This window comes from Paroedura picta, chromosome 5 (assembly GCF_049243985.1).
Source record: "Paroedura picta isolate Pp20150507F chromosome 5, Ppicta_v3.0, whole genome shotgun sequence".
In the NCBI taxonomy this organism is placed as follows: Eukaryota; Metazoa; Chordata; class Lepidosauria; order Squamata; family Gekkonidae; genus Paroedura; species Paroedura picta.
In genome coordinates, this window is record NC_135373.1 from 102,465,027 (window position 1) to 102,477,116 (window position 12,090).

General features: G+C 45.0%; 1 protein-coding gene across 3 annotated transcripts in view; it reads left to right on the plus strand.

Moving 5' to 3' along the window:
• The window catches only part of TMPRSS6 (transmembrane serine protease 6), a 37,141-nt gene that overhangs the window by 23,535 nt on the left and 1,516 nt on the right, over positions 1–12,090 (plus strand). For all 3 annotated transcript variants that reach the window (XM_077339605.1, XM_077339603.1, XM_077339604.1), the window contains exons 12-17: positions 1,111–1,209; positions 3,246–3,359; positions 5,329–5,445; positions 8,321–8,489; positions 10,217–10,488; positions 11,789–11,925. In XM_077339605.1, coding sequence (XP_077195720.1) covers positions 1,111–1,209; positions 3,246–3,359; positions 5,329–5,445; positions 8,321–8,489; positions 10,217–10,488; positions 11,789–11,925 — 908 coding nt within the window. The remainder of the gene's footprint in view (positions 1–1,110; positions 1,210–3,245; positions 3,360–5,328; positions 5,446–8,320; positions 8,490–10,216; positions 10,489–11,788; positions 11,926–12,090) is intronic.

The following is a 12,090-nucleotide window of genomic DNA, read 5'->3' on the forward strand; positions in this document are numbered from 1 at the left end:
TGAGAACGATTGGCTATAAATGAAGTAAATAAATGAAGAGGCATCAGAGGAGCCGGAATGAGTCTGACAAAGTGCCATTGTGACTCTAGGACAAGGGTGGCCTAACTGTGGCTCTCCAGATTTCCATGGACTACAATTCCATGAGCCCCTGCCAGGACATCTGGAAAGCCATGGTTGGGCCACCCCTGCTCTAGGATAAACGCAATAGAATGGGAATGAGGATTTCCAGTGGGAGTGTAGCCGTCTTGAGGTTCATTTGCAAAGACTGAACAAACAGCCATGTAAGCACTCCAGCTTGGATTTGCTTGTGTCCCTGCTGATTTAAGGCTATGTGTCTGTGGAGGGCAGTATGTGGAGGACATAATCCATTATCTATTACACTGTCCTCTTTACACTGATCCTAGATCTAAATTTTTGGGAAGTTTTCTTCTGGAGTACAATGGACTGATAGACATAGATAAAATGTACTTGCTTTTATCAGATACTGCCCCTCATGTCACTCATAAGGTGTCCCTTTTCGCAATGACTACAGAGAAAATCAGGGCAAGATTAATGTTTTGGAGGTGGGTTCCCCACTACAATATAATTCCAATGACCACCATTTTCTGCATTTGCCCAGCTCTCATTCAACAGTGCATTCACATGTGTCATGTCAGAAAAATATTATAGTTGGGACAACATGCTGACCCCCATATATGCTTCCTTTGCCCCTGAGGCATGGGTTGGATAGAAGGGTTGCTTGAGCTATGAGAAGTGGGTGGGGTGGATTAGTTTGGATGCCACCAGGGGTTTTAAGAGAATGGCATCTTTTATGCATTTTATTGTGGGTTTTTTAAAGCATTGTAACCCGCTTCAAGCCAGTGAGTAACTGGGAGTGGAGAGTAATAAATTGAAAAATGGATGGATGGATGGATGGATGGATGGATGGATGGATGGATGGATGGATGGATGGATGGATGGATGGGTGGGTGGATGGGTGGATGGATGGGTGGATGGATGGGTGGATGGATGGGTGGATGGATGGAAATTGAGGAAATAACTCCAAAATATATAATACCTTCCAGTCATTAAGCTGAGATGTGATTTAGCAAACTCTCTTTCGTTTTGAAGCGTGTCCCGGGGAGGCCCTTTGTTCTGTGAATGGCCTGTGTGTCCCAGCTTGTGATGGGATCAAAGACTGCCCAAATGGACTTGATGAGAGAAACTGTGGTAAGTAAACTCTTACTGGTTAGATCCAGTGATATATGAGCAGAAACATAAATAGACTTGGCTCAGTCCCACTGCCGCATCATCTAACACTTTCTTCCCTCAACATTATAGTGCTGGAAAATTTGTTGCACAAGATATTGCAAAAAGCAGAAACCCAAATGGTGGACAGAGTAGCTTTGATTCAATACAAGCAGCTAGTGCCATCTTTTCCTTGCATTCCTTCTTGCTCAAGAGCTTTAGTGCAAGCCGAAAGTTTGCACGGCATCCAATGCATTATTTCTACTCCTTCCTCCATCACACTGTGGCTGCTTTCTCTAGCAAATGATTCCGTTCATCTTCAGGCAGATGTTTTGGTCTGCTAGACACAAGAATAAACTCTAGAAAAGAGAGAGGAACTTGGGAGAGGCAATCTCAGAACAAATCTTTCCCAGCTGTCCGGTTCAAGCTTTCTCCAATTAAAAGATCCCAGGCATGGGGAGCAGGTGCTGGGGAACAGATGTCTGAGATGTTGGAGACCCACCCCAGTGAGAGGATACAAAACTGAGCCAGATAGACCAATGGTATGACTTGGTATACGGCAGCTTCAGATGTTGTACATATAATTCCAAGAAGACCATCTGTTCTGTTCAGAAAGTGGCATTTGCTGTTTCCTGCATTTCATAATTAGCAGGATATTATAGTTATTCTCCTATTAAAATAATAAGAAGAAGAGCAGGTTTTTTGTATCCCACTTTTTACGACCTGAAGGAGTCTCAAAGTGGCTTACAAATGCCTTCCCTTTCCTCTTTCCACAATAGACACCCTGAGGCCCAGAGAGCTCTGAAACCACTCTGTGAGAATAGCACTATCAGGACTGTGATTAGTCCAAGGTCACCCAGCTGGCTGCAGATGGAGGAGGAAAAGTGGGGAATTAAGCCTGGTTCTGCAGATTAGAGGCTGCCACTCCTAACCACTACACCAAAAGTGAAGGAACTTGTACTCACTGATGGTTCATGCGCAGCCACTCTGGGGGTTGGTTTTGGATATGGGTGGAGAGTGTTGGTTTTGGATGCGGGTGGAGAAGCTTCTGATCTCATTCTCTGCCTAAGAGCAAACTAGGTGAGATGGCCACTGTAATTGCTGCATGTGATGACTCCTTTTGCACTGCAAGACCCACCCACTAGATCAAAAACCTTTCTCTCATTGCATCCAGAACTGCTTCCACCTATATCCTATAGCCTTTTCTTAGGCCCCCGCTTTCCCTGCCCGCATCTGCAGAGGTTATTTTCTGAGTCAGGATGCTGCTGGCATGCCTAGCACTCCTCAACTCCAGTCAAAAACACTTCTCTTCACCTAGGCCTTTAACTAAAGGGTTTCAAATTTTAAAGCTATTTTTTTCTTGTTCCAGTCGTAGCCTGAGGACTTTTTAATCCATGTTATTTTAGAGTATTCAGTTTTGCGGGTATTCATTGGCGTATTTCCATTGGAGTTGCTTTTATTTATTTGTTTCATTACCTTGTTTTTATTGACTCATTTTTATTGCCTTCATTCGTTTTTTTTTTAATTTATCAGTTGCCTGAAGCAGGTCTGGAGAGGCAGCGGCACACTCATGTTCTCAATAAATAAAAAATTCAGGCACCACTGCATGTGAGACTATCTGGGCATATTCTCTTTAATGCAGCATGATACCTTTTGACACAAAACACTGACAGAGGCATAGTTTGTGATGTTTATTGTAAGAATGCTCAGGCTCATGTTGCAAAGGTATCGTTCTCAATGAGTGCTCCTAGCTCAGAGCACAGGTCCAGTCAGTCTAGCTCACAGAAGCTGTTCATGGCCTTACACAGTGGTCTTTGAAACATGCCATGGCATTCTACTACTGCTGCCTGTGGTCTGGAGATGAAATGAGTTTGCTGCTGATAAAAGTGACCTCTCTCTAAGCAAGTTGTCCTGAATTTGCTATCTATGGTGGTATCATTGTCAAAAAAAACCCTCTTGTTTTCCCTTTGTTCCCTTTCTCATGTACTTCTCTCTTCTTGTGCTTTGAAATGTGTCAGTATGCCCTGCGAAATTCCAGTGTCACGAAGACAGCACATGCCTAGAGTTCTCCAGGGTCTGTGATAAACATCTGGACTGTATCAATGGGAGCGATGAGGAACAGTGCAATGAAGGTACATGGCACCATTTGAACCACCGCCAGGGGGGGTCAGTGAAGCTTTTCCTCAGGGCGGATTGCCTTCCATCCAGCATAGATCGCAGAATGCATTCTTCTGAATCTGTTATAGGAGAAGAATTCAAATGCTGTTACCTTGTCATGAGCAGTCCAACTGGCCATACCAGCCAGAACCAATGTCCTCCCTGAGGGTAGGCTGGACCCAAAGAAAGACTGGATGAAACCAGAAACTCAGAAACAGTTAAATGAATTCTCAGTAGGGGAAAAAATATCAGTTGCCATCAGAAGAAATCCAGGGTATGTTCACAAAACTCACATCTTTGGAGTGTGAATTAGGAAGGTGATATCCTGTAGGTGACCTGTATCTTATCTGTCCTCGAGCATCAAATCAGGAATGTCAGAAATAGGATAGTAGCCTGGTTGATGGATTTGGAATGTTTATATGGAACATAATACAGTGATTAATCAACACTAGACTTCATAATTCTCTTTGTATCTGATATCCAATCTCTGATTGTATCTGACATCCAATCCCAATTGAAGAGGGATGTTGACAAACTGGAACATGTCCAGAGGAGGGCAACAAAGATGGTGAGGGGTTTGGAGACCAAGACGTATAAAGAAAGGTTGGGGGAGCTTGGTCTGTTTAGCCTAGAGAGGAGTTCAGTTCCAGTATACTCTACAGAAAATCCATACAGTGCCTGGTTTAGTCAATACTGTGTCCGCATGTATAAGGAGGACTATGCTCCCAGTATACATGATTGTATACCCCTGAATATAGTGACCAAAAAGCCTATAAAAAGACTAGGAAATCAGGAAGACTGCACTGGGAAATTTCTTCCTGATGTGTTTGTTTTGCTCTAGAAGGACACTGTTGATTAACATGTTTGCACTACTACAATGGTCAGAACTGCTGCATAATGAACATACAGTCGTATAAACAACAAACTAACAATAACATTCCTTTATAGAATCCATCATATCAGTAACGCCCCCCCCTAAGTAATTCCACCCCCAGCTTTTAATTTTTTTTTTTAACTGACAGCTACCCTTTCCAGACAGGGAATTCCTGACTCACCATAATCATACAATCCTCTCTGAAGTGCTATAGCCTGAGGAGGGCTGTACCATATGATTTTCTTCTGAAAGTACAGGCCTTTGATACCGATTATAAGGTCTTTGGACAGTAGCTTTGTGATTTTCATATTCACAGCAACTCACACTTAGTGTTTGTTAGCAGGAACTGTTTGCAGAGTTTGAATATGAAGAGGCAGTGAAGTACCACGCTGCTTAAAGAATAAAATAGTTTTTATTCAGAAGATAAAGAGGGAGGGAGAGAGACCTGCATCTAGCTAATTGATTGTCTGCAGTCATTCTTCTGTTGCTCAACAACTGTTCTGGAGGCAAGATGGGAGGAAGTATGCTGAACAAGTAAGAAGTCTCCTGTTGGGCCAATCAGGTCACTGAAGGAGGTAATTTGAAAATATCAGGAAGTTCTTCCTATTCTAACCACACATCTCCTCCAGTGCCCCCTGCAGGACACCCATTATATTCTGCTCAATAATGCACACGGCAGATCTTGCATAGTAATTGTAATAATAATATTTTATTTTTAACCCGCCTTTCCCTGAAGTCTCAGGGCAGGTAACAGCATATAAACAACAGTATAAACATTAAACATTAAGTATAAACATTAAAATCATTGTAATGAATAATAAAATTAAAACAGATTTCCTAAGCCCCCTCCTCTCTTTTTGACGAGAGGGGTGATGCAAACATAGAGCAGAGATAAGAGGAAAGATGGTTTAGCTGGTCTCCTGAGCAGACTGGTGTTTTGAACAGGGAGTCTGGATCTCAAGCATAGGCCTGGCGGAACAGCTCTGTCTTGAAACCGTACTAGCAACAACACGCTTAGCAATTATAAGAGAATAAGTAACCCATCTCATTCCTCTCCCCCACATCTCTAGGAGTTCCCTGCAGCCCTTTCACCTACCAGTGTGCTGACAAGAGCTGTGTAAAGAAGCCCAACCCTCGGTGCGACTCTGTTCCTGACTGCCAGGATCGCTCGGATGAGATGAACTGTGGTGAGAACTTAATGAGCAGGGACGTGCTTGATTAAGAGAAAGGTCATCTCACTGCTATATCTAAGATGCAACCGAACAACTCCAAAAGGAGTGAATCCAGACCATTCACAGACCACATTGGGGAATTATGCAGAAATACAGGAAAAGGCCACTTTGTAAATGACTGAAGCAAAATGGGGGAATAGGCAGATGAGCACTGAATGTGACCTAGAACAGGGGTAGTCAACCTGTGGTCCTCCAGATGTCCATGGACTACAATTCCCAGGAGCCCCTGCCAGCAAACGCTGGCAGGGGCTCATGGGAATTGTAGTCCATGAACATCTGGAGGACCACAGGTTGACTACCCCTGATCTAGAAGATAAAGAATATGGGGAAACAAATGAGTCAGTTAAATCAAAAAGTGAGGGTGTGGTCTGAGATTTGTATGAGAGAGTTTGTACAAGCATGGAAAAAGGATTACCAAGTTGTTTTTCCCGCAGAGCTCCTCATAGGCCTCCAGCCTGTAAGCAGTTAACAGCGCAGTCCCAAGGAGAGTTAAACTCTGCAAAGTCCACCGAAGTGAGCTTAAGAACTAAGGGTGTAATTCTGCGTAGGATTGCACTGTGAAACAAAGAAATTCAAGGTGGTGGCTGGAAATCTCTTACTATGACAACTAACCTCCACGTGACAGAGATCCATTCTCCTGGAGAAAATGGCCTCTTTGGATGGTAGACTGTATGGCATTATACCCCACTGAAATCTCCCCGTTGCCCAAACCGTGTCTTCATTAAGCTCCATCCCCCAAATGTTCAGGTATTTACCAACCTGGAACTGGCAACCCTAAGAGGTTTCCATTTCTCTTGGTAGAAGAGCAGGATTGAAAAGCTCACTCAGTCGGTCCTAGGCTGCCGGCATCTGACTCCTAAGCAGTGATTGGTAGATGGTGGGGGTGAGTCTTTCAGGACAGCTGAGGTCCTTCAGGGAGGCCACACTGACCCACATGCTGTCGCCCTTTTGTTGCTATTTTTTGGAAGGAGTTGTCCCCAGGGCCATTTTTTATGGGGCACCATATCTCCTGGGCTCTTTTTGCATGGTAGATGAGACTAGTAACCGGACTCAGTGGTGCAGCGCCCCTGGGGTTGCCAGCCTCCAGGTGGGGCTTCGGTCTCTCCCAGATTTCCAACTTATTTCCAGATGACAGAGATTAATTAGTTCCCCTGGAGAAAATGACTGCATTTATGGCAGATTCTACAGTATCTCATCACTGCTATGGTCCCCCCTTTCTTCATACCCTGCCCCTCCACCCCCAGCCTGGAGCTGGCAACCCTAGCCTCTTGTTTTTCTGTCACGTGACTCTGAGCCAGCTTGGTGTAGTGGTTAGGAGTGCGGATTTCTAATATGGATTTCTAATCTGGCGAGCCAGGTTTGATTTCCCAATCTCCCACGTGCAGCCAGCTGGTGACCTTGGGCTCGCCACGTGCTGATAAAGCAGTTCTGACCAAGCAGTGATATCAGGGATCTCTCAGCCCCACCTACCTCACAGGGTGTCTGTTGTGGGGAGGAAAATGAAGGCGACTGTAAGCCGCTTTGCGCCTCCTTTGGGTAGAGAAAAGCGTCATATAAGAACCAACTCTATTTCTTGTTCCTGTTCCTGTTCTTCTTCTTCTCCTTCTTTTCCTTCTTCTTCTTGATATCACAAGGTGTGATGTCATTTTACTTCCTGTCACTTCCAGTTCAGTGGTCTCAAGGTGCTGCCTGGGGTTTAAAGGCGGGCCTTGGGTCTGGAATGGTGGAAGGCCACTCTTCTAGGAGATATAAAATCCAATTCTCATGGTGAAAGGGATTCAAACGTAATGCTAAAGTTCATCATTATTCTCCCCAAGGTATAACTGATGCCAAAAGTCTAGGCAATAATGTACTTTGGCATCTTCTGTGAGCAAAATATACAGGGATCATGACCTGATATATAATTATGAACTGGCTCACAAAAGAGAGCTTTCATTCTCCATTTTAGTGCATGAGTAGGCAGCTGTTTGGGGCCTGAAAGCTGTAAAATACAACAGTGGTATGCAGAGAAACAAAACACAAGTGCCTTTTAAAATACTTAACATTTTATAGGAGGTCCATTTTCACTTCAGGAACAGGACTTCTGAAATCAGGGAAGGGGATCTCTGCATACAATGAAGAAAGTTTTTTTTTTAGAGAACATAAGAAAGGCAGTGAGAAATGATAGCATGTAGTTTCTGCTCTTTTGCAGCGGTTGAACCTTGTTCCCTGCACACTCCTCACTGTGAACTCATGATGTGTCCCATTAGTCATAAGTAGAAAGAGAATGCCATGTCATCCATCCTTGGCAAAATACTACTGTGCTTTTTCAGAGGACCCAAAGCCAGGGCTTCGCCTCCTTTCGTCTAAGTAGTCCACACAGTATTCCTCTGAGAACATGCCAGTGTTATGATCTCCACGTAATAGAAGTGACACTGAGGGCTAGTAGCTTGCCGAAAGTTTCCCAGTGAGTTCATGGCTGAGGTGAATTTTGAGTTGGGGGTGGGAATTCTTAATTCACAGGCTGTTTCAGCCAACTCGTTTTACCTTGCACTGCTCAAAATCTGTCAACAAGTTGCTACTCTTAAACCACACCCGAAATCTGCCATTGGTGGCAGGGTCCTTGGTCTACGTTACATCTAGTAACTACTAATTTTTTAAAATAAAGTCGCAAAGGAAAACTTGCACAAGATTTCTCACTAGCTTTGGAGTCCCAAATTGCTTCTGTTACAAAGGTCCAAGAAACAGATGTCAAGCAATTTTTAAAAAGATCTGGCATTGTATCCTGTTCCTTTCATACTTCCTTCTGGAGAACTTTCCTATCTTCTAGGGTGTCTTTCTGTTTCCTCAGATTGTGGACTGCAGGGACCAATTGATCGGATTGTGGGGGGTGTTGCTTCACTAGAAGAGGAGTGGCCCTGGCAAGCCAGCCTGCAGGTTCGGGGGCACCATGTTTGTGGGGGAACACTGATTGCAGACCGCTGGGTGATCACTGCTGCGCACTGCTTCCAGGAAGACAGGTGACCATGGGAAGGTGGGCTGAGGGAATGTATTTGCTTATTTACTTCATTTACACCCTGCCTTTCTCCCCAAAGTAGCTCACATCCTCCTCCATTTTATCCTCACTACAACTTGGGCAGTTAGGCTGAGAATGTGTGTCAGGCCTCAGCTTCCATGGCATGAGTGAGGAATTTGAACCTGGGTCTCCCAGATCCATTATGCACAGGCCAGAACTCCTGCACTGGCGGCGGCAATACATCAGGGGAAATCCCTGATAATGCACGCCGTGTCCCGGCCCAGGCCCTTAGAAGACCCGTTAATGAAACACAGGTTCTTCCGGAGTCCCAGGAAGGAGCCTAGCAGTAACCACACTTGGAAAGCCAGTGTTGATTCCATGGAGAGGGGAATACTGCAGGAGGGACAGTTCTAAGAGTAGCAGAGGACTATATCATTGTGTATCATGCACCACTTGTCTTTACAGGTGTTTTCCTAGTATTTCATGCAGTCATCCCCCCTCACCCCCCTGGGAACTCTGAGAAGTGCCAGTTCTGGGACCTTTCTCCTGTGGAGACATAGAGACCATCAGGTCACAGGGCAAAATAGTGCCAAGCAGTCTTACAGCTTCTCCTAAAAGTCAATGGGCTTAGAAAGGCTTCACTATGGTTTGGATTGCACTGTTAGCTGGTTTTGAGAGCTTTCTGTGGGGGGAGGGGGGAGGGCACAAGATCCAACACATTCATGGATGCTAGGCCTATTAGTGACAAGTAACCTTAATACTTTTCAAGTGTACCAGATTCTGGAACAAACAGCTAGTAAGGTCTATCCCCGTCCTGCCAACCATCTTCCCAGGGATAGATCACAAGCTGCCACTGAATACACAATCCTTGGTTCACTGGACCTTTAGCTCTGATTCCACAAGGCAATTGGGCCCTATAACCTTCCATGCCACAGAACCTCAGCGATGGAGGTAAGCTGGATATCATCTGTGGTAAGGCATTCGTACGAGGTGGTCTCACATGACAGATTACACAAGTTGGGGCTGGATCCCCGCCCTGCGTCTTTAACTCAATCACCTGTGAGTTGTGGGCTCTTTTTAATTCCTAGGTGTAGAGGGCCCCATTTGGTGCAGGGCTGTAGTCCATATGACGAAGGGGGGCACTGTTGGGCTTGTTGGGAAAATATGTATCCTAGGGCATATAGGTTTCCCCAAATATTGTCCCCTCCCCCTCCAGGTTGTTTTAGGTTGACAAGGTGGACATCTGAAGCCCGTTGTCCACAAGCACTGCAGTTCTAGTTTTCATCAGGCACTGCACATGCAGGAATTGATGAGAATCTGCAATTCCCATGGGATTGGGTTACATCTGAGATGGGCTGGGGACCCCTAACCTACCCTGTGTGTTCTGAAAGGTATGATATGCTCAGAAAAAAGCAATCACAAGGCAAAGTATTGTAATAGTCCTCTCTGTATTATTAGTAAAAGTCCAAATAAGGAGTCAGTCATAAAGAGTCAACCAAAACGGGATCCTGGTTAACCTGCTTTCTGTCTATCTTCATCAGTGGTTGCTCTTCCAATGTAGTTATGTTATAATAATAGTAATATGTATCACATTGGCAAATGCTCATCACAGTCTAAGGATTTCATAAAGTGCCCCAAAGGTATGATATGTTATCACATGGTCCTGTATTTCCCCAGGCACCCTATAGGAAGATCATGTTGAAATCTTAGCATCCACATTGTACCTTGCAGACTGGCTTCTCCAACTGCCTGGACAGTCTACCTGGGCAAGTATTTCCTGAATGTCACCAGCCACAACGAGGTGTCCTTCAAGGTGAGTCGCATCCTGCAGCATCCTTACTACGAGGAGGACAGCCATGACTACGACGTGGCCCTGCTGCAGCTCGACCATCCAGTGGTCTATTCCTCCTCCATTCAACCCATCTGCCTGCCTGCCAGCTCCCATCTCTTCAAGCCTGGCCTCTTCTGCTGGATCACTGGCTGGGGTGCAGTCAAGGAAGGAGGTATTTGCAACGTGTGTCCCATTCTGTTAAGGAGCCCCAGCCAAATGTCCTTGTCTGAAACTAACCTGTCTGAAGATGCTGTGTCAATCTAAGCTTTACAGACCACGGAGTCTAGTAGCGATGCTGTATTGCCTGTTGAACCCAAAATTAATTCAGCAGCATCATAAGGTAGTCTATCATAAGGTAGTCTATAAAACCAGAATGTGGAGGCTTGTTCTTTGCAGCAAAGTGCTCTTTTGCTCCCCTTAGTGGATAAATGGCAAAAATACCCAGTAAGAATGTTTGCTTCAGTTATCAAGCTATTTCACTGTCAAAGTATTTGAGCCTGTGAATCTAAAGGTCTTAATCTGAGCACTCTGCCATGCAGTTTTTCAAAAGAAAGTTATAATCTTAAACACAGGTTTGAGAACGTTATTATTTATTTTTTTAAAAACCTACAAAACTTACCAATAGCTTAACTTTTGAAGATAAAAAGCCATTTAGGGCATTTTAAGTTGAAACACTAGGAACGTCAAAGCCAAAAAAAAAAAGGGGGGGGGGGATGTGAACGCTAACCCATGACCTCCCTTGGAGGTATTCCCCTTCCACTCTGGGGAATACCATGACTGCTACTTTTAAGTCTCTTCCTTTTCCCTGAGGCAGGAGCAGGCATTCTAGTGTCCTCCAGAGCCGAGTGACAGATACCAGTCTGGGAATATACTGGGCAGGCCTTATATCAAAGTATCCTAAGAGATGACAGCCACATAATGTGTTCTTTGAATGAAGCATGCGTGGAGGGGGCAATCCAGAGGAGATTTGTGCTGAGCAGGCCTACTGAATATGCAGAAAAATGTGTGCTGCGGGGAACTTCATAGGAAGAGGACATTTCGTTGTCAATCTCCAAGCAGTTACTGGCAATCTCCTGGGATTACAATGGATCTCCAGATGACCAAGATCAATTCATCAGGAGAAAATGGCTGCTTTGAAAGGCGGCCTCTATGGCAGGGGTAGTCAGCCTGTGGTCTTCCAGAAGTTTGTGGACTACAATTCCCATATTGGACTACATTTGCTGCATTTGCTGGCAGGGGCACATGGGAATTGTAGTCCATGACCATCTGGAGGACCACAGGTTGACTACCCCTGCTCTATGGCATTAGATCTCATTGAAGTCCCTCCTTCTCCAAACCCTGCCCAACCCAGGTTCTCCCCCCACCCCCCAAAAAAAATCTCCAGGAATTTCCCAACCCAGAGCTGGCAACTCTAAAAGGAGAGAAGGATTTACGCTGTGCTTTTTCACTCCAAATCTTGTGGCCCCACCCAGGTCCCACCAGTAAGATCTTGCAAAAGGCAAATATATCCCTAGTGCAACAGGATATCTGCAACGAAGTCTATCATTACCGGGTCACACCCAGAATGCTTTGTGCCGGCTACCATGATGGAAAGAAGGATTCTTGTCAGGTAACTTGAAGCCCCTGCCCCTCTTCTCCTATATTGCTCCTCGGGTCCTCCTCAATTGCATGTGACCTCAGCAGAGGGCAAAGTATAAATAAATGCTTCTTTCCACTTGCCTCCGGAAAAATCTTCCCTTCAAACTAGATGATGGTTGTTTTGCTCCTTTTCTAG